At 62.4% G+C, this 22,860-nt stretch overlaps 1 protein-coding gene across 11 annotated transcripts in view; it reads left to right on the top strand.

The window, feature by feature from the left end:
* Nucleotides 1–22,860, top strand: part of ITPR1 (inositol 1,4,5-trisphosphate receptor type 1) — a 260,469-nt gene that overhangs the window by 10,930 nt on the left and 226,679 nt on the right. For 10 of the 11 annotated variants that reach the window (XM_016133138.2, XM_016133137.2, XM_016133135.2 and 7 more), the window contains exons 3-4: nt 9,079–9,186; nt 12,769–12,839. In XM_016133138.2, the coding sequence (XP_015988624.2) occupies nt 9,095–9,186; nt 12,769–12,839 (163 nt within the window). In that variant the 5' untranslated portion in view covers nt 9,079–9,094. Of the gene's footprint in view, nt 1–9,078; nt 9,187–12,768; nt 12,840–22,860 lie in introns of those variants that run through there. The other variant, XM_036219255.1, reaches the window with a different exon arrangement.

Genomic DNA, 22,860 nt, shown 5'->3' with positions numbered 1-22,860 from the left:
TCGCCTTCTGCCTCAGAAGGGCCTTGCGGTTTGCCTGGCTCTGCCCACCGGGGGCCGTTTGGCCTAAAAGTGGCAGCCGTGGCCCCTCCGGCCTCGTCCAGGCTTCTGGGCGCCCGGCCGCCTGTGGCCTCTTGGATGTATCTCCAGGTGCTTTTAAGTCTTTGTACATAGCGGTCCTCTCTGGTGCCTCACTTCAGAAGAAGCCTTTTGGTTTTATTCTTTTCAAAGTCATTTTTAAAGCAAGCGGCAATAAAACCAGCACTGAAAGACGTTGGCAAAAGCCCTCTCTTTGTTCTTTTTAGGAGGTGGGTAGAGGCGAGGCGGATATTCCGAGTAGGAACAGGGGAGCCTGATGGGTTTCCGTCGGCCGCATTTTTTCAGTGGAAGGATGACTTCTCGGGCGCAGCGCGCGCCTCGGGGCCAGCTGGCCAGCCTTGGGGCGGCAGGGCCGGCGCGGAGGGGACCACACGGGCGTGCCGCCCTCCGCCGGGCAGTGCTCTGGGCGTCCCCGGGTGTGGCGGGGAGAACGCTCTGCTGCGGCCGGCATCGACCCGTTCAGATAAACGCCCCCCGCGGCGTGCGGCCTGCTCACAGTCGCTCGTCACGCGGGCTTGCCGGGCCGCAGGGCTGCTCCGCCAGGGACCGTGGGCAACGGGGCGCTCGGCGAGCGCGGAGAAGGCGGCAGGCCGGAGCGAGCAGAGCGAGCGGCCGCCTCCCGAGTGTCCTCCCCCGCGTGCTGAGGAGGCCCGTGGCCGTCGTCGTCTTCGTGTCGAAGCCTCAGCACCGTGTCGCGCTCCGTCACGCGAGGAAAGCGAGCCCCAGAGAGAGGGAGTCACTCGGGTCGAGGTCACTCGCTCCCATCGCGCTCGCGTAGAATAAAGGTGACCTTGGACCTCGGCTCCCGAAGTCCCGGCTTCACTCCCCTCCGTGGCGTTGGTCACTGGCGGGTCTCGCCTGCCCCTCTGTTCTCTCTCCGCCTTCACCAGGGTGTAGGAACGGTGACAGCAGGGACCTCGACCGTGTTCTGTCGGCCTGCACCCCCCCCCCACCTGGAGCACATAGTAGGTATTCAGCAAGTGTCGAATAAAGAGGAGGACGTGGGTCTCACGTCAAGGGGTCCTCTCTTCAGCCCTGGCCGTTCCGCTGTGGGTTTTGCAGTTGGACACCGTTTTGTCCCGTTTCTCGTACTTACGCACCGCGAGGCCTGAGCGCAATGTGCCAGTGCCAAAGCGACCCTCAGAGAAAACTCGTGGCGGCGTTTTCCAAACTTCCGGGTCTCGGGAGCTCTTCACGTGCTTGCGGATTCCTGAGGAGCCCGAGGAACCGTCGATGTGAGTTACGAGAGTCTGTACTTCCGGCGTTAGAGGTTCAGCACTGAGAAGACACGTAAAAAACTCGCCGCGCGTTAACACGGTAACGTGTTTTTTTATGAATGAAAAGCTTCGTTTTCCGAGACGAACTCGGGGGAAGAGCGGCGTGGCTTTGCACGCACATCTCTCGCAGTCTCGCGCATCGCCTTCAGAGCCGGCTTAGCCCCAGGCGGCTGGAGCCGCGTCTGCTTCCGCCTTCAGGGGCTCGCGACGAGCGTGTCTGAGCGTGTCTCGCAGCCTCGGAAAGGGCCCCGTGCGCGCGCGTGCGAGGAGCTGTGTGACCGGGCCCTCTGTCGCCTCGGTGTCGTCATGAAGGTAGTTTGACTTCGCAGATCCTCTGGAAGGGCTCGGGGGGTCCCCAGGGACCCCCTGGCCACCACTGACAGCCCCCGGCTTTGTAGGGTAGCTGGGGAGTTTGAACAGTTGGGCGGTGTCATGGGACATTTGAGGGAGGGGGAAGTTGGAGGTGCCCGTGGCGGGGTACAGTCGAGTACCCCCAGGTCCGGGCCGTTGTGTCAGACTTTTCTGTTCAGAAGTTTTGCACGGGGATGCGTTCACGCCGTTTGTGCGAAAACAAAGTCGCCGCTCAGCTAAAGCTCCTCGCGAATCGCAGAGGAGCACAGAGGACCTGGAGCCGGGGGCGCATCCCACGGAGCAGCCCGGGGGCTCCGGAGCTGAGGGTCCATTAACCACTGTGAAGCGCAGGGCCCTCTCCGGGTCCGAGGAGAGTGGCCTCAAGTACAGGTCGCTTTACAGCCCTCGCCCGGGCCTCCTCGCAGCCTTCGGCCTCCGATGACGTTGTGCCGTCCTAGGAGCGGGATGGTCTCGGAGGCTCACCGCTGTCAGGCTCTGGCCCAGCCGGCGTCCAGGGCATCAGGGCAGAAGCCGTTACGAGCAGATGGGTCCGCGCTGGCCAAGGCGGCCGTCTCTGAGGGGCAGGTGGTCGCAGACCCAGGCCCCTGGGGAGCGTTTCGTGTGTGCCTTGGTTATGTACGCAAAGGTCACTGGGTGGTCAAACGTGGGTGCTTCCACATCGGGGGGGCTGGGACACTGGGCGGCGGGCGTGGTTCCTGGCACCGGGGTCGGGGGAGGCTACCATGCGGGCAGTACTGGCGGGGCTCCCCAACACCCCATTACTGAAAGTCAGACTCTTCCCCACCCAAGGGCCCGGCGGCTTCGTCTTTATCAAATAAAGGGGCGCGCTCCGATGCGTCAGGAGGAGTCTGTTCCGTGGTTTCGGGGTCCGCTCTCTCTGTGAGGGAAGGCTTCTGGGTTCCTCCCTCGTCTGAGGCCCGTGAGCATTGAGCGGCACCTTAGGTAGCTTCTTGGGTGATGAAAGTGTTCTAATTTAGTCTCGTTTCTGGAGTTGCTGACTTAAATTCTGAATTGTGTGTAGGCGAAACGTCGAGCTTTTTTTTCTTTTTTTTGGGTAAAAATGAATATAATGCAATTAAGTGCGCGCGGGAGAAATCGATGGGAAGAATCGCGATGTGCGCACTTCCTGCCGCAGTCCAAGCTTTTAGCCAAAAGGAAAGAAAAACAGAAACTTCCGTGGCGCCGCTTCTCATGGGGCGAACAGCCTTCTGCGGCGAGGCCGAGGGGCGAGGCCGAGGGTCGGTCTGTGTTAGCGCCCAGCGAGGAGGCTCTAGGCGCCGCACCCTCGTTCCTCTGAGGAGGGCGCCGCCCCCACCCTCCCCGCAGGAACCCTGTTTGGCGCTGGAGCCAGTGGGAGCAGAGTGGGGGCCTGGCTGTCTTGGGGGCCCGGAATTTGGGGGCCGAGAAGCCGTTTCGGACGAGCCGCCTCGCAGGCCCACGGGGCACGTAGACGTCCCCAGGACCGCGCTCGTGCGGGCACGTTCCCCACAGGGCTGGCGGAGGAAGGAGCCTGTGTCACGCAGAAGCCTCCGGGGGTCCGGGCAGGAGGGGAGGCAGGCTCCGGGGGAGGGACAGGGAACTTCTCCATTTCGGTTCCATTTGAGAGAACAGAAAACTGTGAGCAGGGGTACGGGCCGGATATGTGCGCGGGCGCCGCGGGGGGTTGGTCGGCTCACCCTTCACAGTGGCCGGAGAGGGCAGGAAGCGCTGCACCCCCCCGCCCCCCGTCTTGCCCCCACTTTTTACAGTCAGAGCTGGTGGCTGGGGCCGAGTTGGTGAAGAGCATGCGGCCGGCGATTGGCGGGGCCGGGCTTCGAACCCAGGGCCCCTCACTCTGTCTCCAGCCTGTTTCTGACGTGAAGGGGGCTGTGGCCGTGCGGGAGGAAAGCTGCCCAGAATAGAAGTTAGGAACGTTGTGTGCGGCCCTCAGGTTCCTCATAGAAACCCGTTGCGAGGGCCAGCACACCTCTGTTCTCCACCATTCATCCACCCGTGCGGACTTGACGTTAATTCGCTGTAGGAAAGCAGGCACCCCGAAAGCAGCGTGAGGTCTTTTAGGCAGCAGGTAAGAGGGCACCGTAGTCACATGGAACCCGGGTTTGCCGGCCTGCGGCGTCCCGGTCACCGGCCTTGACTCCTGCCGTCGGCCGCTGCCGCGGGCCCAGCCCGGTGGTGCAGACGAGATCCAAACGCGTGACCGAGCCACTGCGAGACGGGGGGCGTGGCCCAGCGGGGGCCATCGGAGCCCCAGGGGGCTTCCCAGAGGCTGCGACGCACAGCACACCGGGATGTAACGGCGGCCAAGTGAGCCACAGGTGGTGGGGGAGGGGAGCCGTGCCAGGCAGCAGGACCAGCAGGTGCCAAGGCCCTGGGCACAGGGAGGCACATGGCGCCCCGGGGCGTCTGGAGGAAGCCCACTGTGGCCGGGGCGTCGGCGGCAGAGGGCAGCGACGAGGGAGAGCGAGGGCCTGGGGGGCCGGCAGCCGCGGAACGAGCCAGGCGGAGCGCTGTTTCCGAAGGTCCACGCTGGCCGCGTGTGTGCGACAGATCGAGGGGGGAAGGCGGATTCAGAGAGGTGAGTGGCAAGGCTTTCTGGGGTGCAGCCAAGGTCTGGGTGGAGGCAGAGGAGCAGGAAAGACCTGGAAGAGTCAGAGACACGTCGGTGTTTAAAGCGAGTCCGACACGGCGCTCGGCCTCGCCGCGTGTTTGCCGAGCGCTGACGGAGCGCCTGCCACGTGCTAGGCAGGCGCCGGGGTGGCCGTGGGGCGGTGTGCACACGTCCCAGCCTTCTCTGGGCCGGGCGTGGGACAGGGACGCGTGTGATCTGGGCACAGCGGGGGCGGAGGCCCCGTGGCAGGGCAGGAGCGGGGACCGGACGCGCCCCCGGGCGGCGTGGAGAAGCGGCTGGGCTCTTGCTGGTGCCTTGCGATGCCGCGGGCGCCCCGGGGCCGCATCCCGCCGCCGCTGGCCGTGAGATGCAGGTGTGGGAGCCCTCGTCACCTAGCCGCCTCTGGGGACCGCGGAGTGGACGAGGCGACCAGGGAGGGTTCCGGAGTCAGCGCGCGCGCACCGGGGCCGCCGCCTCTGGTTCCGCCCCCTAGGGAGACCTCCGTGCCCGTGTTCTCATCCCACCTTTCTGAGGAACAGACTCAGCTGCTCCTTTACGTGTTGCTCAGGGAGCAGTTTCAGGGGACGGAGACCGGACACTGAGCCGGCGGGTGGCGTGAGGCTCCACCAGGCCCCCACGGCCTCCTCGCGCCTCTCGGAGCGTGATCCCGGCGAGGCCACCCCGAAGAACCCTGCTGGCAGGGGCGTCAGCCCCCCAGAGCGGAGGCGGGAGGCGGCAGGGTCGTGGGGACCTCACGCTCGCTCACGTAATCCCACGGGGCCTGAACCTCAGGACACCTGCTGAGGGAGCTACTCGATCCCCGTTTTGCAGCCGGGGGAGCGGGGCGTAGGGCAGTCACAGAGCTGGCCCGCGGTCCTGGGGCGCGGAGGTGGCGTGGGGCCCTGGCCCTCGGACTCCACGCCCCTGGGCCCCGCGGGTCAGGGCCTGGGAGGATGGCGATGCTTCGCAAACAGGAGCCACGCCTTTGGGAGAAATCGGGGTACACGCGCGTGTTCAGGTCGTGGAGCGCCAGGGCAGAGAAGGTCCCGGGAGGCGCTGCCCTCGTGTGGGGCAGTGGACCGCAGTGGGTTCTAACCCGGCTCCTTGAACCTGGAATCGGCCGCACTGCCGGTGTTCACGCAGAAGCCGAGACCACCCACGGGAGACGCGTGGGGGGTCCCATCGCTGGGCGGGGGGTGGAACTCGGTGCCTTGTGGGGCCGCCGCCGGCCTTCGCCCTGGGGCTCTGTCTCGGTGGCCCAGCCGGGAGCGCGCGGGACGCCACGCAGTCCGGGCCTTCCTCGGCGGGCGCGTCGGGGGGCAGGGTGGGGTGGGGCGCAGGTATCCTCCGGAAGGCAGGTGCCTCGTCCCGGATCAGACACGAGTCGCCCGTGACGACTCCCCTCTGCGTCTCGTGCAGGGGTGCTGGCCTTTGGTGAGCTCAGGTTTGGAAGCCCCGAAAGCGTTCCGGATGCCACTGCGCCGCGTTACAAAATGACGAGCGGTGCCCTGCCCTGAGCGGTGGGCGGCCGGCCCCGTGCCCGGCGCGCGCCCCGCCCCGGTTTCCGTGTTTCCCAGGGCAACCCGTTGACGCGAGTGTCGTCCCCACGTCACAGGCGAAGGAGTGGGAGCAGAGGGGCCTGGGCGGGCTGGCGGCAGGGGCGCCACGGCAGCTGTGCCTGAAGGGGGCCCTGGAGCGGTCCCCGAGCCCGGTGTCGCCCCCGTCAGGTGACCGGCACGGCTTGCTAGCAGACGGCCCCGGCTGTCCGTGTCGGGTGGGACGTCCCAGGGTCAGGCAGCCCCACGGGGGGATGGCACTGACTCTGCTGTTGTCCTGTAGGTCCCCGGCCACGTGTGAGTGACATGGGGACGTGGCCTACAGCTGTGAGAAGTTTGCAGGCGCAGCCGATGCCGGTAGCAGAGAGGCAGGCTCCCCACCTGCCCCGAGCAACAGGAAGTCCTCCAGAGAGTGCTCCCCCGGGCCCCTTTCCCAGGCCACTGTCCACGGCCCCCTCCGGCTCCTGAGCCCTGCCGCTGGCTGCCCCCTTCGCTCTCCCTTCCAGGACACCCCTGGTGGTGGCCTCAGGACCTTCACCGGCCCACCCCCCCGTGGGTGGGGGAGCCTCTGCCTGTCCTTTGCAGAGGGACTTACTGGGGAAGAATCGGTGCCCGCCCCACCCCCCAGTTTTTGTTGATGCTGCTTTATTTTTTTTAAAAACTGTGACCCTGGCAGATCGCCCGGCCGAGGGCCATTAGCTGTGGGGGACGTGCGTGCTGGCCTGTGTTTTGGGAGGGGGGCGGGGAATGTGACCTATGGCTAAAGGTCGCGCATTCAGTTGTCTGCTTAATAAGCACGCTGGTCAGGAAGAAGATACTTCGATATTTATTTCTGACTCATCGAAGGGTTATGCGGCCGCGGTAGAGAAACTCGGGAGCACAGAGGCGGGGCGGTCGGGAGAGGGGACGGTGAGATCAGCGCCCCGCGCCCTCCCCACCCGGGGGCGAGGCCGGCCCTTGTCGGCCGCGCCGGGTCAGCGCGGGTGGGACGCTCGGCTTCGAGCCGCACGGGCCTGGGCATCACGTCCGACTGGTCCCCCCCCCACCCCCCTGCTGCCTCGCTTTCCCCGGCAGTGGAAGGGGAACGGGGGGAGGCGCCTGGAGGGCCGGGCAGGAGGATGGACGCTTGCGGGGCCGCCTGGGAGGCGTTTGCCGTGACCCTCAGCAGCGGCGGGGGCGGCTGCGCGGGGGGAGACGTGGCGTCTGGTCCCCTGCGGGCGTCGCCGCTGCGGGCCGCGCCGGGCACCTCGCGCTTCGTCATCCCGGGACACCGACTCGTGTCCCCGTCTTCCCGTTTGGCGCCTTTCCGTCAGGTGCCCAGGCGGCGAGGAGGATGTGAGAAACAGTGGTCACTCAGCCGTTTCCTGGCCTGGTGTCCGTCGGGGCCCAGTGCCCACTGGAAAGGCAGGCCCAGCGGGGGCGAGGCGGGCGTGCTGGGTGAGGCGCTCCGCCTGCTCCCCGCCCTGGCCCCTGCTCCCCATTTTCACCCCTGCTCCCCGTGCTCAGCCGCTCTCCAGGGTCCTCCCGGGAGGCCGGCTCCGAACGCCAAGCGAACCTGTTCTCCAGTCGCCGGTCCCAGCAGCGCCGGCTTCCTGACGCTGTTGATGAAGCTTCGCCTGTGCGCGCGCGTTGGGGCGGCGGGAATGCCCACGGCCGGCTCCGTGGGGCGGCCTTTCGGATGTTGCTGGGAACACCGGTTTGCCGTCCAGTGTGAGACGCCCCGTCAGGAAGACGTGACCTGGCTCTGGAGGGCGGGCCCGGCAGGTGTCCCTGCGGACATCTGCGTCGGCCCTGGGTTCCCCGCGGCCGGCTCCATGCGGGGAGGGTTTGGGCCGGTCCACACGCCGGTCACGGCCAGCGCGACGCCTCTGCTGTCTCCCGCGGCGTCTGGGTCATGCCGGGGATGCACGGCGTCTCCTTGCCGCTCACACGCACTGATCTGAGGTCTCTGACGGGCTCCCCGAGCCTTCGCGCCGATCCTCACTGCGTGATTCTTCCACAAAGACAACTCAGCACCAAGAGGGAATTTCAGGACGGCAGGCCCCTCCACGCCCTGGCAGCGGCCGTGGCTTTGCGGGGTGAAGGGTTTCTGGCAGGGGGACATGAGCGACGCCGTGGAGAGAGCTGCTTCGGGGAGTCTGGGCTTGCAGACGAGGTTGTGGGGAGACCTGGGTTACCTGGGGCATCTACACAGCAGATGGGGAGGCACCCGCAGCCCACACGAGCACCCCGTCTCCCCACGGAACTGAGTGCATTTCCAACGTCAGTTTAGCTATTTGTACTCGGCTTCCGCTCTTCAATATTTATGACCTCGATGACAGCTGTTTCTCTGAGTCAGGTCGATGTTCTTGTTGGTGTGTGTGTGTGCATGCGTGCGTGTGTAAGTGTGATGATTTCTGGGCTATGTAGAGATCTCCTCGAACTTACCAGCCTCTTCTAGGACTGCCCCTACCCAGCTGTGTGCACTCCTGACCCAGCTTCTTAATTGATTTCAGCCTTATTATCCTTACCTGCATTAGAAAGGTTTCGGACGAGGGCATGGGTCTTTTCTCTCTCTGCACGTGTTTCTTGGTAAAGGATGAGAAAGCAAGACTGAAACTAATGTTTGGGAAAGGCTTGTCCGGGTGTGGAATTCTTAAAGGGCTGTTTGTCAGGGCTCGTGGTGTTTGTTACTAGGTTTCCTCTTAGTAAGTTCACTTTGTTGCCTTAGCTCCTCGGCCCTGGCTCCACCAGACCCAAGTTCTACAGGTGTTTCCTTCAGACTTCACGTTCCCGAGGCAGATCGAGAATGTTACTGTTTCATGGGTCAGACTTCCCAACTCCGCAATCACGGCCAAGTTCTTGGCCGACTTCCCTGCAGCCTTTACAGTCGCTATGTAACACGGAGGGTCCTCAAGCAGAGTCGGATTTGGGCGTGGTTGTGTTAGAAACAAGTGTTATTGTGCTTGGAATATCCTGAAATTCAATAACGTATGGGGGAAATGTGGTTGCATGTGGCCTTGCTTGGCTCACTTAATTGCCTGCCTGTCACACTCATTTGAATTTGGCTTTTAAGTGGGGTGCTTTGGAAAAGTGAGCTAAGCGAAGCCAACTCTCAGGGACTCCCCCCCCCCCCTTGCTCTGAGCATTTCTTTCCTTCTAATAATGTTGCATATTTTACTTTGTCTAGGATTTTCGAGAAAGACATGTCCGACAAGATGTCTAGTTTCCTACACATTGGAGACATTTGTTCTCTGTATGCGGAGGGATCGACAAATGGATTCATTAGCACGTTGGGGTAAGAACACCTCATTTCCTGTGTGGCAGGCTCTAAGACGTCATGGCATCAGCTGAAAACCCGATTTTCCTGGATAAGAATGTTGTGGGGCGGTTGGAATCGTGAATACCAAATCCCATGTCAAGTCACAATTTATTATAATTTTCTCTTCCTTCGTATAGAAGGAAAATGCTAAGTGTATGGGATAAAACTTAAGATTCATGTTTACAGACCCAAAGAAGTGCTTTTTCGCTGCATAAACGTTCTATTGTCAGAGGGGAACTTGTTTGTCACATGAGCCGAGACTTCTCCGATGCTTATCTCTTTGGAGCAGAACATTTTCTGCTTTAATCGCTGTGTGCAATTGAAAGTTACAAGCTGCACAGAGTTCTGTAAGTCAGATTTTTGCTCTTTTCTACTTTCTACCATTTTTGTCCAACTGTTAAATGCTATATACATATATATACACACACATATATATACCTTAATGAACTCATTTCATGATCTTCTCCCTCCTCCCATTGTCTAGAAGAGGAAGTGGGAGGCAAAACAGCTCCAAAGGCGGCAGCAACAGACCGGAGAGTCGAGATGGCTAGCTCCGGAATGCTCTGGAAGGCCCTGGAATGGCCCATATTGTGTCTGTGTGGAGAGGCGTAATTAGGCCCTGGGGTGGCATTGCTGAATTCGGCAAGGGCTGGTCTCCGATAGATGAGGGGAAGGAAGGCCAGCAGCTTCTCTGGGGACCTTGCTTTTAACCACAGCATTATTTAAAGAGTCTCGTCGTCTGGAGTTTGTGCAGAGTGACCGTTCCCGGCCTCCCATGCCCCTTACCCCAGTCAAGGAGCGAGGAATTTCAGCCGTCGGATCGTGTCTCAGCGGGACCTCGCTGTGCGAGAATTTCGTTCCCTGACGTCGCTGGATAGGAAGGAGTCCCCCACACGAGCCCGGTCACCAGACCGGGCGAGCGCGTCTCCGCGCTTTCCCTGAGCTCGCTGTGCGGAGGGCGTCCCCTCGCAGTCCGCCCTCTGCGGCTCCTGGCAGAGGCCTGCGCCGCCTGCACGTCCCTCGTGTCCGCTTGACCGCTGGCCCCCTCCGGCCCCGGCGCGGGCTCTCCCCGCGGTGCCAGCAGCGGTGGCCAGTTCTGTGGGCGTCTGCGGCGCGGGGCTCCGCGCTGAGCGCCCACCCCGCACCCCTCCGTCCCCGCACAGCTCCGACAGCGAGCTCTGACGTTCTCGCCGTCCGTGGAGGCGAAACCGCTGCGCCCCAGAGAGGCGGCGGCACCCCACGGTTCCACAGGCGGGAACACGCGGGCCTGCAGGACCAGGGCTGCGGACGGCGCCCGCGGCGGGTGACTTGCCTGTGCCCTCCCGACCGTGTGCCCGCGGCGCCCGTCTGGACGCCGTCGGCCGTGCCGCGGGCCTCATGGGTCCCCTGGGGCCCTGCCCCCACCCTCAGTCAACCGTGAGATCCTGGTGCCCCGCCCCCGCCCTTCCAGGGCGCCCGCTTGGGGGGTTCCTGCAAGGGACGGTTCCTCGTAAGCGCTTCCCTCCAGCGTCACAACTGAGCGATGAGGTCCCCCCTCCCCCGTCTTTGGCATCAGTGTGGCACCTCTTGGAATTTGGGGCTCAAATGCTTCCTTCGGGTCAGTATTTTCTTCTCGCGATCCCCCGCATGTCAGATCCGACGGTCACTGCTATAAAACCGAGCTTGAGCTTCTTTTTCCTTTTACTGCTTTGAACGTTTACGGGCGGCAGGGAGCGACCCACTGCCGGTCACCGCGGGACTCGGCCCCCGGCGGGCTCCCCAGCCCGGTTCCGGCTCCGTAGGTGGCGGTTCCCTCCGAGCGGCCCGTTGATGCGCGGAGCTTGAGAACGACGTGCCGTGTGCGGGCAGCATCGGTCAGGCTTCGGGGCCCCCTGCGGAGACCGTTAGATAACTCAGGTCCTCGGGCCGTCCCTGAACCCAGCTTCGGGGGGCCTGGGGGACAGGGCCTCCTGGTGGCAGTGAGGTCGAGGAGCGGAGAGTCTGATGGATGTCTCCCGACCGAGCAGCCCGGAGACCGGCAGCAGTGAAGTGACTCAGGTGGCCGAGTGCCGTCTACAAGTCATTTGCCTTCTGGTCTCGACTGGGCCCTTCCTCACAGCCCTTCCTCCTGGTTTGAGGACTTTTGGTTTGATTAACCGGGCCCCACACTGGATTCCCAGCGCCCCTCCCCCACCCCAGGCTGCGTGGCTCCACCGCGGTGGCCCTCGGAGGGGCTCACGGGGGAGTTTTATGTAAGCACACTCCACTCTTGATTTTTGCATGAAAACCCAGGTCACGGGCTGCACGGCCCCTCCCGTGGAGGGGAGACGTCTGTATCTTGGAACCCAGGGGGGCAGATGGCTGGTAGGTGGGCCACTCCGGACCTCCGGCTTCACCCACAAGTGGATAGGGGACCCCTGGCCTGGGCAGGAGACTGTCCTAGCCCCGGGCGTCTCCGGGCCACAGAGCGGGCTCTCTGTCCGCAGAGGCTCATCGCCTGGAGCACCCTGTGTGCTGTAGCCCAGGAGGCTGGGAGGACCAGGGAGGGTGGGGGAGGGGCAGAGAGAGCCCGCAGCAGGAAGGAGGGGCCTGGGGGCTCCCAGGGGGAGGAGGCCCGAGTCAGGGCCCTGAGGGACAGGCGGGACTTTAGGAGGCGAAAGGGGACTTTGCAGGAAGGAGCAGGGACAGCGCTGGCCGGGTCTGAATGCCGCCCTGCTCTGGGGAAGACACCCTGGGAAACGAGAGAGTGTGAGCTCAGAGCAGCGTCTGCCGGTCCCTCGGAATATGAGCCGGTCCTCCCAGCCGGGGACGCGGACAAGCCACTTAAAGTTCTCAGAGCCTCAGTTTCTTCATCTGTCCAAAAGCAGATGTATGCGTTTTAAGTCATTTTTGTTGCGATGACGTTGGTACAAACCGGCTTTCTCGGTTCTTCTGGGGGAGGCGGGCGCGTCAGACCGGTCAGTCAGGACTTCCTCTAGCGGACGCCCCCACCTCCAGGCCGACGGCGGCCAGCGTTTCGCACTGTCTCCTGAGGGTCTCGCCCTGCGTTTGCCTGTGCGGATCCCCCTCCCACCTCCTTCGGCTTCCTGTGCTTGCAGAAGGGCCTCCCGCCAGCAGCGGCTCCCAGGGCCTCGGGCGCAGTTAGTTCCTGGCCGCTGCTGCTCTTCCCTCTCTCACAGCCCTTAGGGCATGTTCTGGCCCAGTTAGTGGCTCCTGCTCTAGCCTTGAACGCCCTGAGGACAGGGGCCTAGCTCTTCCTCATCCCCAGATTCTAGGGTCTGGCGCAGGGTGGGCTCAGCATTATCGCCTGCCATGCCCAAGTCTATCATGGAGGGGTCTGGGGAGAGGCGCCACCAAAGGCGGCAGCGTGAGGTGGCCGAGGCAGAAGCAGACGTGGGCTGCCAGACGAGGTCCGGGCTCCTGCCCGGGAAACCCTCCTGCGAACAGCGCCCGGCGGGACAGTTCGGCCGTCCCGGTTTCGCCCAGGAGCGGCCCCGGGTGTTTGCTTTCGGTTGGCGCTTCGGGTTTCATTTTCTCAGACGTGTCTTGACGCAGCACTGATCCCTGTCGTCCTTGCAGGCTGGTCGACGATCGCTGCGTTGTGCAGCCAGAGGCCGGGGACCTCAACAACCCACCCAAGAAGTTCCGAGGTGAGTCCGCGCTCGCTGGAGTGGGCAGCTCGCCTCGCTCGAAAATCCGTGCCGCCGTGGCGCGTGGTTTTTTTGTTTTCTTTTTAAGCAATCGTAGGTTTATTTCCGTATATATGTTTAAAGCGTGATTTCTGAGCTTTACGACCTCTGGAAAATGCATGGGGTCAGTGTCAAGGCGAGAACGACTTTCGCAGGAATGACTCTGGTTTGTCGATTGCGTTCGGTCGGTTAAGGGCCAGTTCGGCGTAAAGCCTCACGTTCGTGCAGCCGCGTCTCCGACCGAGGAGTTACGTGTGGATCTATCACAGGGAACGTGTTATTTCAGCAGACCTTGCTGCCCCTTTGGGGCTCTGATGTTCTCAGACACCTCAGCCGGGGCGAGTTCTTTATTGCTCTTACTTTTTGGGTTATAGCCTTCCTGCCATGTTGGCTGTTTTTTTTTTTTTTTTTTTTTAGGCTTCCTGCATTTAGTGTCTTCCTTGGGAGGTAGCTTGGTTTATTCCAGGAGGTGTTTACAATGTATCTTAAGATGATAAACATTTTTTCTTTGTGGCCATGGCAGTTAGCGGTTCAGCTGCGGAGTAGTTATCTGGGGGACATTTTAAATAGGTGCTTGGGGCCCAACTCCAGACGTCTCAAGTGAAGCCGTGGAGGCCGGGGCCTGAGTGCTGACGTTTTGAAGGGTTCCCCGGTGACGCAGACAGCCAGGGTTGACGTAGTTGACCAGGTCAGGTATTTGACTGGTGGCCTTGTTCCAGAGGGCTCCAACTTGCTGTTTGCCAGTTATATTGTTTGAGTTGTAATTTCTTATTGATAGATGATTTGGAAACTTTTTTTTTTTTTTTGGATAAAAGCTAAAGAAATTAGAATAACATAGAGAGCAGACGCTCAGGTGGACAGAAGGCACTTGGAAGACGGCTGGGCTGGAGCCTCCCGTGTGCCCGAGGCCATCAGAGGAGCAGTTTCACCTGAAGGAGTTGTTTAACGGGAGAGTTAGTGACATAAGCCGCGTGTGACAGGGACCTCGAGGTGGCTGCTGCCTCCGCTGCCTTCTCAGTCCCTGCTCCACATCTTCTTCCAAGACGGTCCTCAGTGCAGTGGTGATGAAGGCTTTGAGCCAGGGGTGACAATCCGTCCACAGAGAATGATTTCCCTGTTCTGAGCAGTAGAGCGTGCCTCAGTTTATCCTTTTATAGGGCCGAGCGTGGCGGGCTGGGTGCGCACTTAAGCTCTTGGAGACAGGGTCTGTCCACCCAGTGAGGGGTGCAGACCCTCCCAGGTCGGGGTTCAGTAACTCGTCCGGTGTGAGAAAGTGTCCGGGGACTTTCACAGCTGCCGCTGTCTGAGCTGCACCCCCAGGGAGCCCGATGGAACTGGCACGTGGTGTTGAAAGCCCCCGGCCGAGTACCCCCTGCAGCCGAGGTTGGGGACCACCGCCAGTGGCGTCCGGCCGGCTGTGGACTGCGCAGGGCCAGGCGCGGCTCTGCAGCTGGCTGAGTTCCGGCCGGCGGTGGCTGCGAGTTGGGGAGAGCTCGGATCTCATTGCACGCACGGCCCTGGGACGCAGGCGGGGGAGCCCGGGGTGACGTGAACGGCCCTGTGCCAGGTCACCAGTGGCTCTGAGAGCATCGAGCAGGACCACGGGGAGGTCGCGGGGCTCTGTGTTTCCCCAGCACAGGGCCTCAGTGCCCGGCGCCGGGGTGCTGTCCAGCGGCCGACGTGGAGGGGCCGCGTTGGGATAAACTCACCCGTCCGGTGGAAGTCGTTGGGGAAGGACCGAACCCCGTCGGCGGCCCGGTTCTGCGGGTGGGCACGCGACAGTGACTTGATTCGTTGACTGCCTTTGTCCATGAATTATCAGCAGAGGCTTCCGGGTTGTGAGGCGCTTAGAACCAGCGGGGAAGCCCGGCTCAGAACCCGCTTTCCCGCAGGCTCTGGGTGTTTCGGCCACGCTGCCTCTGTCCCGTGCGGGAACCCTGGCCCAGTGCACGCGGGCGGGACCCGGGCAGCGCTTCCCGGTGACCTGCTGTCCAGGGCCACTGAGGCCCCGTCCATCCTGGAACCCGGGCAGCTGGGAGTCAGACATTTTCCAAAGCATCCCCCCGATGCTTGTGTGGCATACTTTAAACTTTTTTTTTTGTCCCTAAAACAAGGGGAAAACAATCTCTCTTTGGGAAGGGATTTCTGCCTTTGCACATGCAAGTGTATTTCAAAGTCGGAGTGGTTTTGATGTTTGGAAATGGTGCACGGGGCTGCCGGGCAGCGCGGGGGCCTTCCTGGCCCCCCTCCCGGCCCCCCTCCTGGCCCCCTCGCCCCCCTTGCCCCCCCCTCGCCCCCCCCTCGCCCCCTCCTGGCCTCCCCCTTGCCCCACCTCGCCCCCCTCCTCGCCCCCTCCTGGCCTCCCCCTCGCCCCCCCTCGCCCCCCTCCTCGCCCCCCTCCTGGTCCCCCCTCGCCCCCCTCCTCGCCCCCTCCTCGCCCCCTCCTCGCCCCCCCCTCGCCCCCTCTTCGCCCCCCTCCTAGCCTCCCCCTCGCCCCCCTCCTCGCCCCCCCTCGCCCCCCCCTCGCCCCCCCCTCGCCCCCCTCCTCGCCCCCTCCTGGCCCCCCTCGCCCCCCCCCCTCCTGGCCCCCCTCCTGGCCCCCTCCTCACCCCCCTCCTCGCTGTGCCTTCGCGCCCTGCCGTGTGCCGCACACGCCAGGAAGCGTGAGATGCCGGCAAGCAGCCGGGCGGGCTGCGGAGTCTTCACTGAGCCACCGGCCGCGCTGCGTGTGGTCGCGTGGGTTTGCTGTAGCTCCCATTGTCTCCTTGCCAAATTCTTTCTTAAACCGCATCGAGAGCCATCATCACGTACTGTGCTTACGTGGGAGCCGAAGGCCTCTTTACGCGATGCTCCCTGTGGCTTCTGGTTCCGTGACCTTGTGAGCTCCCCTTGCAACCTGCCCCCCCACCGGATGGCACCACGGGCCCTACGACCAGGCTTCCTGGGTTCCAGTCCCAGCTCCCCTGATTCTTAGCTATGCGGTGTGTGGCAGGTTGCTGAACCTCTGTGAACCTGGTCGACTCACGTGTAAAACGGGAGGGGGTGACGGTCGTACGCCACACGCCTCCCGTGAAGATTAAATGAGTTTTGGATTTAGTGCCGCGGGGCTGGGTCCTTGGTTAGGGGGCTGGCAAAGCCTTTATTATTCTTACCTTTTCCTTTCCAGCACCTAGTACAGAGCCTTGGTACTCCTAAGTGGTGACAGAAAGGCGAGGACCTCTATGCGACTCCTTTCTCGATACGAGAATAATTATACATTGTTCCTCTCTTTGTCTTTAAATGCTGTTGTGGACAGGGACATGCCTGTGGACCCCTAGGGCCCAGATTTGAGGTCCACTTTTATCATGTACAGGCCGAGTGACTTGGTAGATGACTTAATTTTTCTGAGATTGTTTCCTCATCTGTAAAAGGGGGGAAAAAGATTCCTTCCCTGTAAAGGCCCTAGGATGGAAGATCACGCGAGTAAAGGGCCAGACGGAGTACCCGGCACCCGAGCCTTGCTCAGTGAATCTTCACAGCAGATGCGGAAGATGGAAACTGCTGGATGCGCCTCTTTCTGATGGATAAAAGCACGTTTCCAAGCGAACTGCTTTCCTCGTCATTCCACGGACTGGGTCCCCTGCCCCTGACGTCATCTGTAGGAGCGAAAGACCGGCCGCACACCTGTCCCACACCAGCCACGTCCGTTTCATCATCCGGATGGACCGTGGACGGCGTCCCCCCGGCGAAGGGGAGAGCCGAGGTGCCCGCTAGTTCGGCGGCTCCGTCCTTTCCGAGCGCGGTGCCCTTCGAAGCGCCCGCGTCTGAGGCGGGTGAGGCAGCATCTCCTTCCTCCCCGATAGGCGTCGGCTCTGCCCGACTCTTGCGCGAGTGGGGATGGCAAACCCGCGCTCGACACCGGGGACAGAGAAGCTTCGCAGGTCGTGAAATAAGTCCTTCCTCCGCATTATCTTTTCCTCGTCCGCCTCCTTCCCCGCTTCCCCCCGCTGCGTACTGGGGCGTCGTCTACACAGAAAAGCGGAAACCGGCAGCCAGTCTCCGCTCCGGTCGCAGATCTCTGCGGTTCTCAGTGGCCCCCCCAGAGCGTCGGAGCAGAGACAAGATGTGGGGCTTTGGGGGGGGGGGTAAGGTAGGCTTCGGTGTCGACTGTGCCGCATGTTGTGCGAACCCCATTTTTTGGACTGGGGCAGCGGTCAAGTTCTCACCCCCCAAACCTGATCTTGTCTGCTCATCTCGGCCCCAGAGTCTTGGTCTTGGACGGGTCCTACCACCTCGGTGCCACCGAAGTCCGAGAGGTTTCTAGCCTTGTTCAAGCTCCTTGGTTTCAGAAGAAAAGCTGTTCGAAGGGAAACTCAGTTTCAGGTGGGAGGAGGGGGAGTTTGGGCCCGAAGGTGAGGAGAAAGGAAGCCTCGTGAGGTCAGCCAGGCGAGCTGGGGCGGGGGCCAGAGATGGGGCTGAGCGCGGGTGCTCCGGGTGCGTGTCCTCCTTGTCCTTGCCTCCTCTTTCTCCCCCAGTCAGGCCGGTTTCAAGCACAACCACCCACTACCGCGTGTGTTTCGTGAAAACGAGTATTCAGCCCAAGAAGCATTGAGGCCCTACTAAGCACCGGCTGCTGATGGGGTGGGGGGCGGGGGGCGGGGGGCGTTACACACAGTCCTCTTTGCTTCCAGAGTCGTAGGGTTTCCCGGAGAAGCAGGCTCACGTTATGGGTAAAGTAGCCAACGTGAATAGAGCATTACTGTGTGCAAAGTGCTCCCTATGGATCATCTCCATCCACGTACCGCGCTGTGGGGTGTGGGCCCCGATGTCCCCACGGTGCAGCTGAGGAAGCGGAGGCCCTGGAAGGCGAGTGACTGCCCGTCCTCCGGGAAGTGGCACGTCTTGGCACGATCGTCCCTCACCCCGCGAACGTTCGCCGGACGCCTGTGCACCAGGCAGTCACACTCCGAGGAGGACAGAAACACGTTCTCCGGGAAGTCAGTGCCCAGACGCGGCGAAGGTCTCTGAGCAACTCGTTCAGAGCGCTTCGCTGCCCGCACAGCAGCCGTCTACGCGCAGGTGGAAGCGAAGCAGGTGAGATGCCTTCCTGCGAGGTGCGAGAGCTGCCCCTGCAATCCCGCGGTTCGCTGGGCCAAGCGGATGAGGACGCTCTTCACGGGCCTTCTCTGCCTGAGCTTCGCGACGCCGCCTCAGCCCGGGGAGCATCTGTCTGACACTGGGGGCCATTTTGGCTGACTAGGGTTGAGCGTCTGGCCCCAAGTCCCATGACTCGTGTCAGAGTCGAGCCAGAGGCCTCTCCAAAAGCCCAGGACTGGTGCGTCCTGCTCCTCTGCCCCAGGGACCCGTCCCCACACCTGGGGTCAGGCCGGGGCCCTCGCCACCTCCAGTCTCTGGCTGAGAATGGGCCGAGTTATTGGCATCATGCCCAGGCTCTTCCTGGCTTTAATTTGGGACCATTTAGATGAGGCAGAAAGCCACGTGGGAAGATGGACGCCTTGGACTCCGGTGACTGCGTTTTTAGCCACTGCCAGGACGAGCTGCGGGGTACGTGGCGTGTTGCCTGCAACACGGTTTGAATCCTGTTCATGGTGTGGACGAGGACCTGCTCGTCCTGGGGCCGTTGACCCAGCCTCCGGCCCTCGCCCAAGCAGCACGTTGGCTGAAGACTCCTGACCATTCAGCCTCTGTCCCGCTTAAACCAGTGACAGCCGGGAATCGTGGTCTCAGGATGACCCTGGCGGCAAGCCACTCTGGGACCTGAAGCATCGCTGCGAATTGGAGGCTCAGACGCGGGGCCTTTTCATTTTTTCTGGACCTTCCTTTCCTAGTCCTGGACTAGGCGCTGTCAGCCCACCTGTTCGGGAGCCGATGGATGAAGCAGACGGCTTGGTTCCCGGGGGAAGTGGGGTTTCGCATCCCGTGCACGCTTCCCGACTCGGCCTCGAACCTCCCGGCGGCTCCGAAGGGCGCCTCAACTACGACTGGCAGTGTTTATGATCACGTGATAAGTAGCTGATAAGTAGCCAGCAACCTACTTACCTGATCATCGTCTCGCTTGCAGGTTAGGTCGAGGTAGGACGTGGGTCTCAGGGGACGCAGGGGACCGCAAGCACTGGGCGAACAGCACCATCAGACGCGAGAACCTGTGTCCAGCCCAGCGTCCGCCCCCAGCCGCTCCGGGACCGAGCGGGGGGGTCATTTCATCTCTCCAGGCCTCAGCTCTCCATCCGTTAAATGGGGTTTAGGTGAAATGACTGTCCAAGGTCCTTTCCGGCTTGAAGCCTGGCCATCAGGCTGGTTAACACATGACGAGAAGGCTTTGCTGTCCCGGAGCCTCGCGTCATCCAGAAGCTTCTCTATCTTCGGGATTCCAGGTCTTCATCGAGGTGAGACGGATGGGCACAAAGAAAGACACAGGCTGCCCTCTGAGGCCAGAAGGGGCCGAAGCCAGGCGCCGGGGCATCCGGACGGGGGTGACCAAACCCAGCTCAGTGGCTCAGTTTCCTCGCGAGCCGCCCCCCTGGCTGCACGTCGTCGTAACTGTTGCTAAGCGACATTCTTCTTCTTTTCCTCTCGGCGAGGCATGCGAGGAATGAGCCCGTATCACGTTTAGCTTTAAATACCCACATGCAGGAGGGAAGGGCCTCTCTCAAATTTTGTTTGTTCTTTCGATTCTAATCCGCGATGGGCCGTTTGCAGTGAGGGCACAGGGCTTCGTTTCTGCCTGTCTTGTGAAATGAGGCAGAAAAGCCAGTCTATTTAAGGCACCTGTCAAGGATGTGCCTTGAGGCGTGGTGAAGGTTTTGTGTGTGTGTGTGTGTGTGTGTGTGTGCACGTGTGTGTGCACGCGCGCGCACGCGCACGCAGCTGCTTTGTAGTGTATTCTCAGCATCAATTCAAATTTAATAAAAAGATTAGCAGGTTGTTTTATAATCTTCGTTTCAGATTTACCCGTTTATCTCCATCCTGCACCAACAGACTCCACTTACAGGGACGAACACTGTAATTTGAGTCCGTTTCCCGAGCAGCGCAGAACGCGCTCAGCGTGTTACACAACCGCGGGCCGACGCCTGCTGCCTGCTTTTGCCGGAGCCCCACACACTGCCTCGTGCCCCTCGCTGGGTTCCTGCCGGCCTGCCCGGCTTCCGGAGGCTTGCCCGCAGGCGCTGGGCGTCCCGCCTGGGGGCACAGGGGAGCTGAGGCTTGCCTGCACCTGCTGGACAGCTTGCTTTCTGGATACCCACGTCACCCACAGAAAGGGGACCCCAGACTCCTGTTTTATACCTGTGCATCTGGAACGATGCGTTTGCATTTGCTGACGGAGAACCGGTTTCAGCTGTACGTGCATGGGGTGCGTTAGGACAACAGGTGTGTTTACCGCGTCCTGTAGTCGAATCTCAGCGTCGCCGACGTGGTTTCCTCCGCCGAGGGCAGGTGTGGCGGGGTCGCGTGTCAGCTGTGACGTGGTCCCGAAGGCAGACCGCAGGGGTCGAGCGAGGACTTTTGGCAGAAGGTTTTGTAACGCCGTCTCCAGGACGCTGACGTGCGGCGAATTGCCTGAGCCCCTGATGCTCTCCCTCCTGCTCTGATGTGGGACTCGGAGGCTTACGGAACCTCCTGAGTCGGGGGTCAGTCCCGTGCCGTCGCTGGGATGGGGGCTCACCCCGACCCCCCACGTTCTCATTTAGGCTGTATTTGGGCCAGGGCTTAAAAACGTATTTTTTCGGTTCCATCGCCCTGTGTCATTAAGGATCACCTGTTTTCTAGAAACGCGAATGATAGTGAGCACCGCGTAGGGCACCTTCATGCATGAATCCACCTGTTTGTTGATCTTCTGTGGTTCCCTTTACGTCCGTCAGTGCTCAGCCCTCAGCCACGCCGCAGGCAGCTGCAGCGCGGTCCAGGGTTGCCCTCCGGGGACAGAAGAGGAAACTGTCACCCAAGTTGTCATGTTCGGCTCAAGGCTGCGCAGAAGTGGCAGAACCAGGATGGGCACCCAGACAGCGTGGCGTGAGACACCCGCCCCGGAGGGCCCGTGGCCGGGTGGCGGCCTCGAAGCGTTCCTTCACGGAGCCGTTGGATTTCTGAATCTCCTCCTCTGCTGCCCCGACGTGTGTCATCCCGAGATGCATTTTCACAGGATGCGTTTTCTGTGGTGCAGTGGGGCTCCGCGCTGACCGCCCACCCGGGTGCGGTGTTGGTCACACCGTCCTCTCTGCCTGCTCAGCTGTGCTTCGAGCGTCTGCGGGGACCAGGGCTTGGCCTGCACACCTGGCCTCGTGCTGGCGTGAGGCTGGTCTTTAGGTAGAAGCTGGTTGGGAAGGAATTAGTGTTTCTTTTTTTTCTGAAATGGTTTTCGCTGCTCCTGGTTCTAGCAGTGCAGCGTGTTTTTGCTGATGATAATTTAGGTCAACTGTTGGCAGAATTTCTATATGTTCATTTGTGTATTTATTTTTACACGGATGCCGTACGCTGTCCCGTAATCTCTCCCCAAACAACCTGTGTCGGGTTCTGAAAAGGTTTCTTGCGCTTGACCTGCCTTCTGCCTGGAGAGCGCATCAGCCTCGTCCTCCGAGGGCGTCTTCTCCTTGACCCCAGTGTTTCTCCCTCTAGTGTTGACATCCTGGGCTTCACTCACCGTGTGAGCATGGCCCTCCTCGGCGGCCGGCCCCCCGGCGGGGTCGTGGGCTGGCTTTGGTCTTGCCGGTCGGAGTGTCTCTATGCCGTGAGCAGTGGTATCTGCCCACCGTACACGTGGGCGCCCCGAACCTGGGGAGGGCAGTAACCAAGCTGGACCCGGGACTCGAACCCACGTCCGCGAGGCTCCAGGGTTTCCGCTCAGCCACGTGAGTGCATGAGTGTGAGTCCACCGCTCAGAGGGCCTCTTGCCCAGTGGGAACGAAGCCGAGAGGGGACGAGGGGGGTGGTCCCAGGACTCCATGCCTGTGCTGGACAGCGAGCGCCCGAGAGCCTCGCGTTTGGGACGAGCCCCAGGGGCAGCCCTGCTCTGCGGGGGGCCGCCGCGGCCCCCACCGCCTGCCACCCGGGGCGTCAGTGCAGAGCTGAGGACGGCTCATTCCCCAGAGGGCGTAGGGTGCCGGACGCACTCTGGGGCTGGCAGGGCGCTGCCCGAGCCTGCCCGCACCCCCCACCCCCCTCCACCCGGCCCCGCTGCGGGCGCCGCTCCAGGTTCCCGGCCCCGGCCAGGCCCGCGGTGCTTCCGCGTGCCCTGGGCCGGGGCCCCTTTTCTGTCCGAGAGGGGCTCCCCAGCTCGGTCCTGCTTCCGGGGCCCGGTTATCCCCTCCGAAGCAGCCGGGCTCCCCCCGCGTCGGTCGGCCGCCCGCTGCGCCGGACGCTGAGGCCAACCGCTCTGTGTCCCACGTCCCCGGCACACGCCGTTTAACCGCGCGCGCCTGCCTTCCCGCACCTCCCGTCTGGGGAGACCGCGAGTCGTGCCCCGCAGCGTTTTCTGTGAGGGTCGAGGGAGCCCGTCCGCGTTCAGCCCTCCCCGGGGTCGCTGGCCGCAGGTGAAGCGTTGGCTCCCGTTGCTGGTTTACGGCTTTGCGCTTGCCGCGCTCGCCTCCTGGGAGGCGGGGAACACCTGCCCCCCAGGCTGTGGGAGGCTCTTGGGGATTTGTGGGGTGACCTAGAAGACGCATCTGAGGCGTTGCTCCTGGAACCCAGATGTGTGGAGGGACCCCCCCCCCCCCCGGCGCCCTGTGGAAACGCACGTTCTGACCCGGGTCTGGCCGAGGCCTGAGCATCTGCATCTCTGACCAGCGGCCGAGCCGACCCCAGCCCTCCGGACAGCGGGCGGCGGTCTTCCCATGGGGATGAGGGATGTTCCGAGCCCGGAAAAGGAGAGACTTAGGGCCTCGGATGAATGTGGGGGACAGTTTTGGACTCCAGGAACTGCGTCTGACTGAGGGCTGAGGGCTCGCTCCCGGAAGGAGCCTGCGTCAGGTGACCAAGATTCCCCTCA

Source organism: Rousettus aegyptiacus, unplaced genomic scaffold (assembly GCF_014176215.1).
Source record: "Rousettus aegyptiacus isolate mRouAeg1 unplaced genomic scaffold, mRouAeg1.p scaffold_m13_p_4, whole genome shotgun sequence".
Lineage (NCBI taxonomy): Eukaryota > Metazoa > Chordata > Mammalia > Chiroptera > Pteropodidae > Rousettus > Rousettus aegyptiacus.
The sequence above is the reverse complement of the archived record's forward strand: the minus strand, read 5'-3'. Positions and strand labels throughout refer to the sequence as shown.